Source organism: Populus trichocarpa, chromosome 5 (genome assembly GCF_000002775.5).
Source record: "Populus trichocarpa isolate Nisqually-1 chromosome 5, P.trichocarpa_v4.1, whole genome shotgun sequence".
Lineage (NCBI taxonomy): Eukaryota > Viridiplantae > Streptophyta > Magnoliopsida > Malpighiales > Salicaceae > Populus > Populus trichocarpa.
The window spans coordinates 17,251,302-17,257,014 of record NC_037289.2 but is presented as its reverse complement, the minus strand read 5'-3'; the positions used below and the strand labels follow the sequence as shown (position 1 = coordinate 17,257,014).

Sequence of the window (5,713 nt, the reverse complement as noted above, 5' to 3'; positions counted from 1 at the left end):
TCCTACTCAGCCATTTGATTCGGACCAGGACATGTGGCAATTGGATCACATGAAACGTGGCATTCAACTTTATATCACCCCATTATTAAATGCATCCGTATACAAAGTCTTGAATCTTGAATAATATACAGGATCAACTTTTAACTGCTACTTTTTATCAAGCGTTGCCTACAGACGTTACTGTTGCTTTATCTTTCGTGTACCCGAAGAAATGAACTCTGGACAAAGCAAGTGCTTGCAAAGATTTGGAGTTTGGAGACAAATTAATCGTGTTTACTTTTTATATATTTTGTATAGATTTACCCTAGATCTTTTTTTCTTTTCTTTTTTTTTTTATATTTTAGATTTGGAGTTTGGTTCCTATATATATAATAGGGCCAGAGTATCCTCTGGTCACCTGCCATCCTTTATCTACACTTTGTTTTTCTGTCTCTTGCATTCTTTTGACACACATTTGAAAGAAGAACAAGTTAAGAGAACTAGTCTTTCTCTCCTTTGAAACCAAGCCGTAAGCCATAAGGCCTTATTTTGAATCCTTGTAATTTCAAGTAACTCATACTATATATATAATTAACAGCACATGCAGTCTCTCCTATAATTAAGATAAACAACTAAACATTTTCGAGTGTGTAAAGGAAACACAAAATGGGAGTTGCAGGAACTTTGGAGTACTTCTCTGATTTACTAAGCAATGTCAAGAAGGGCAAGAAAAGGAAGCAAATGCAAACTGTAGCACTCAAAGTCAGGATGGACTGCGAGGGCTGTGAACGTAAGATCAAGAGTGTCCTCTCCGGAGTTAAAGGTACTTATCTGTGCATAGATTCCGGTCTTCTCTTGCTATACTTCTTTAATTTTTCTGTTTGTTCTGCTTTCTTTTCTTGGGATCAAACAAAGCTTCTTACTAAATTATGTCTGTCTTCTAGGTGCTAAATCTGTGGACGTCGACATGAAGCAACAAAAGGTGACTGTGACTGGGTACGTAGAGCCAAAGAAAGTGTTGAAGGCAGCTCAATCGACAAAGAAGAAGGTAGAGATGTGGCCTTATGTGCCATACACTTTAGTGGCAAACCCCTATGTTTCACAAGCATATGACAAGAAAGCACCTGCTAATCATGTCAGAGCCGTTCCGGTCACCGCCACCATCAGCGAGACCACCATGGACGACAACTACACCAACATGTTTAGTGATGAGAACCCCAATGCCTGTTCCATCATGTAGAATCATAAAATGTAAAGTTTGAGGCTAAATTAATCAGAATAGTTTTGATGTATAATCTGGTTCACTAAACTTTTTAAAAATATTATTTTCTAGTGTTTGTGGTAGATACGTGAAGGTTTAGATATGGCCAGTATTGCGGGTGGTTATGCGACAGCTACGTCTATAATTAATGGTGTTTTTTTTTTTTTTGTTTTGTGTGTGATTTTAGTTGATTACACCACCAATTGATCTTACAAGCAACGTTAGATATTTTCAAGTTTTAATGATAGGATAATAAATAAAATTCTAAGTTTCTTAAATTTAAATTATTTATTTATTGGAAACTAGTGCAGCACATTTGTATATATACAAATGAGTTTAAAATGTCATATTTTAATAGAGAAATGAGTCATGCGCATACTATCAAATCAACACGATGAAAGATTATAAATAATATATTAATGTAAACTCTCTTTTTTACAAAAAGTAATCACCAAATCCTTATGAAAAAGGGGAAAAAATCACGATAATTGACGGAAACAGACAAGTAGCTTGTAAATAGGAAGAATATTTAAATATATTAAAAAATAATATAAATTATATTTTAAAATTTTATTTAATAATTTAATCTATTAAATTAAGATGATATCAAAATCTTAATAATCAAATGATCATGAGTTTAAATTTTTATCATTTTTATTTATTTGATAAAAATTAAATATAAGGTAAAATAAATCTATTTAAGTTTTAAATTTAAAATACTTTGATTTAAAAAAATATATTAAAAAATAATATAAATTATATTTTAAAATTTTATCTAAAAATTTATATTTTTAAATTCAGATGATAAGATTCTTGTATATTTATGCAGAGAGAGAGAGAGAGAATGTGAGAGAGAGGTTCTTCTATGCCCTTTTAAAAATTGTACATGCAAAAATTGAATAAGTTCATGTACTGTCGTCCAATTTGATTTTGCCACGTCTAAAGTTAAAGCAAATGTAATTAATTTTAAGTGGCTAAAAAGATATTTTGTTGGCTAGCTGTAATTGGGAGGAGGTATACTTATAAATTAGAGGCTGTAGATTTTCTATAGATTATAGGTTTTAATTTGGAGCAAAAAAGCTTGTATATTTAGTTGAGGTGCGCGCAAGCTGACCCAAACATCCACATTAAACTAAAAATAAAAAAAATCTATTAAGATTAAGTAGTTGGTACCATAGAGACATGCATAAGCATTCGAATCATTTCAGATATAGTTTCATTATCTACAAAATATTGCTAATTATTTCATTAATTTGATCAGTAAGGTAATATGTACAAATTTCCTTGATTTTTTTTGGATACCTTATAAATAAAATAAGATGTTAGAGTACTGGTTGATATATAGTATTTATAAATTCAACAAGATATTTTTCAATTTTTTTCTTTTTTTGTACATTTTTTTTAGTATCACATGATTACATATAAAATAGACAAAAAAAAAGTTATAATGTATAATTCTTATATTTTTTTAAGAACATTCGTGGTATAATAATAATAAAATGTTATTTTTTTCATTAAGATTTTCTTTTATAGTTCTAAATTTTTTTTTTGAAAAATAAATATTTTGATAAACAAATTACTAAAGATATTCATATTAATAGAATAAAGAGGTTTTAATTAGAGAGATACCTTTATAATTCTTATTTCAAATTGTTCAAAGATTTTTGGATATTTCACTATCAGATTTAACAGTTTTATTGATGGAAATTTCCGTCAATATTTATACTCATAGTCCATCGGTAAGTATTTTATCGACAAGCTCACAGACAAAAACAGTCCATCAGAAAAACTCTTGTCATTAATTTTGGGTCTATCAGTAATAAATTTACTGATGGATTTACAAACGGATAAAACACGCAAAAAAATTTATCCACTTCATTCCGTCTGTATTTCTCTCGGGAAGTTTGCCATATAACCGACGGAATACCGTATGCAATTCTGTCGGGTACTTTTATTTTTCTGACGATATATATGTTTGTAAATATGATATCACCAATAGAATACCATCTGTAATTATGTCATAGAGTTAATAGTAGCAGTGATATTTGCAGTAATTCTTTTTCAACTCTCTGGAATATACCGAAGGATGTGGTTCGTCGGTAACCTGAACAATAATATTTTAAAATATTTTTTAAAAAAGTATTAAACATAAGTAGAAAAATAATAAAAATAAATTAAAATCAAATATATAAAAAGAAATTAAAATAATATAAAAATTAAATATTTATTATTTATTATAAATTTAAACATTTATACTTTCAAATACAGTAAATCTAAAACAAAGGCGACGCTGAAGGAAGAGGAGGAGGCTGGTTATCACTAGGACTAAAGGGCCAATAAGGACGAGCACATGGACCATTAATGTGTGATCTCATCTTAATTACTACTTGGTGGAGTTCTTTATAATCCACAGTTAGTCGTTTATATTTTTCATTAAGATGACCTATGCGATCTTGTACTCTTTAGTCTAGCATCGCCACGAACTCGGAAGTTTGAGTGCTCGGAACCGATTACGAGCATCTAAAGGTCGAAACACTAATAGTCATCCATAAGCTCTCGACATTAGTATTAGAGAATCTATACACCTAATTTCTATTGGGCCCACCGAATGATAATGCCTATAACCTCATATCCGAATTGAGATCTGAATGAGTTGAAGAATTGTCTTTGTATCTCTCTTTCAAGTGACTATTATATTTATCCTAGAAAGAAAAAATAAATTCATCAAATTAAAGAAAATTATAGCTTAAAAAAATGGTTGAAAACCAACAAACCACAAAGAGTCGAGCTCAGCTATCCACAAACTGATGCACCCTTTTTTAGCAGTCCTCACTCCACATATGTGTTTTAACAAAAAAACTCCATCGGGCTTGACTCGCATCCAAGAACCATAGCCTACAAGATAAAAATATTGTTAGTTAAATATACTTATAAAAAATAACAAATTAAACAAAATTGAAGTAATACAAAAAAACTTACCATCCGCTTCGCATGCGAAACAACTTAACGTAATTGTCGGTGTGTGTGGTAATAGAACCGTGAACACGCCGGTGCCAGTTCTTCGCACTGGACTACGGCCGTCGCGTGAAACGTGTGGACGTCACGTGCTGAATGTAGTCTGCCCATACAGCCTTTGAGGTATATGGCAATCTGAAATCTTACCAAACCGCCACGTCATTCCAGGCTGGAAATTCGCTTTCTCTAGCATATTATTTTGCTTTCTTTTTCACCTCATACAAAACATTATGCAATCTATATGTTACCAATAAATTATCTATTAGTAAATGAAAAATAGAATTTTAATATTTGGAATAAAAACAATTATTCTGATTTTTATCTTACCTAGTTGCAATGTGATTCTCCCAAACTTTCCTCACAACATTATCATCAATTCTCTCTCATTAAAAATTTCCATTGTAGTAAAAATTTATAAAAAGAAAATTTTAGTAATTTCAATAAACTAACTAAATTAACATAATAAAAAAAATATTTAAGTTAATACTAACCTTAAACCTTGAAAATCATGCATCGACCTACGGTTTACATTCAAGATATTTGGAAACTTGGCTCTATTGAAACAATGAAATTTGCATTGACGATTCAAAGTTCGATGTTATTGTTCTTGCAGCCTGAATGTTTATAAACTTGAAATTGCATTCGTTAAATAAAATTATTTTAAAAAAATTTATTAAACATGTCATTGTGAAAACAAATCAAACTTATACTAGAAGGTCTTCCTTCCAATGGGTCTCGCACTTGAGGGTAAATGGATCCTGTTATGAAGGGATCACCCTAGACGTTGCGGCATCGCACTTGATGACCCCGTGTCATGAGTCAATGCCTATGCCTCAGGTGCCTGTTCTTGGTCAACACCTCATGACTCGTGGTCATCAGCATCACTCCTAGAAGATCTAGCAGTGATCCTGCCCTCACGACCTGCAATAGACTTTCTCCTAAGCATCTCATAAATTAACAAGAAAGAAATTAAAATATTTTTATTAAAAAAAATAAGTAGCACCTGCTTTATACAGGAGGCTACCCAAAATCTTTAAACCTAAAATACACAACATATATGCCGCAAACCAATTGATTTTATTCAATTTCTTCCAACAAATTAGAATAATTCACTTTCGCGCAAAATTCTCATTTTCTAAGTGGTAATATACTTAATCCTAAATTTACAAAAATTTAATCTAAATTAACAAAATTTCAAAATAATAATTAAAATTAACCCTATACATTTAATTGAAATTGAACAACAAAATTGGAAAAAAGTGTCACATCACCAAACGATTATTCCATCGGGCATTCAATCAGTCATTCTATCGATAAAAAGTGTCACATCACCGTACGATTTGCCTTTTTGAATCTCACTGTAATATCGTTCGTAATTCCATCGGTATATATCGAGGGATTATTTTTGTTGGTATATTTACGAATGAACTTTACTGTCGAGTTAATTCCGTTGGTAAA

General features: G+C 30.8%; 1 protein-coding gene across 1 annotated transcript; it reads left to right on the top strand.

Annotated features, from left to right (window-relative positions):
• Positions 1-388: 388 nt before the first annotated feature.
• LOC7486617 (heavy metal-associated isoprenylated plant protein 24) lies at positions 389-1,403 on the top strand. The gene is made up of 2 exons (XM_002307361.4): positions 389-802; positions 924-1,403. The coding sequence occupies exons 1-2, from the start codon at positions 646-648 to the stop codon at positions 1,217-1,219; spliced, it is 453 nt and encodes a 150-aa protein (XP_002307397.1). The 5' UTR covers positions 389-645; the 3' UTR covers positions 1,220-1,403.
• Positions 1,404-5,713: the final 4,310 nt, after the last annotated feature.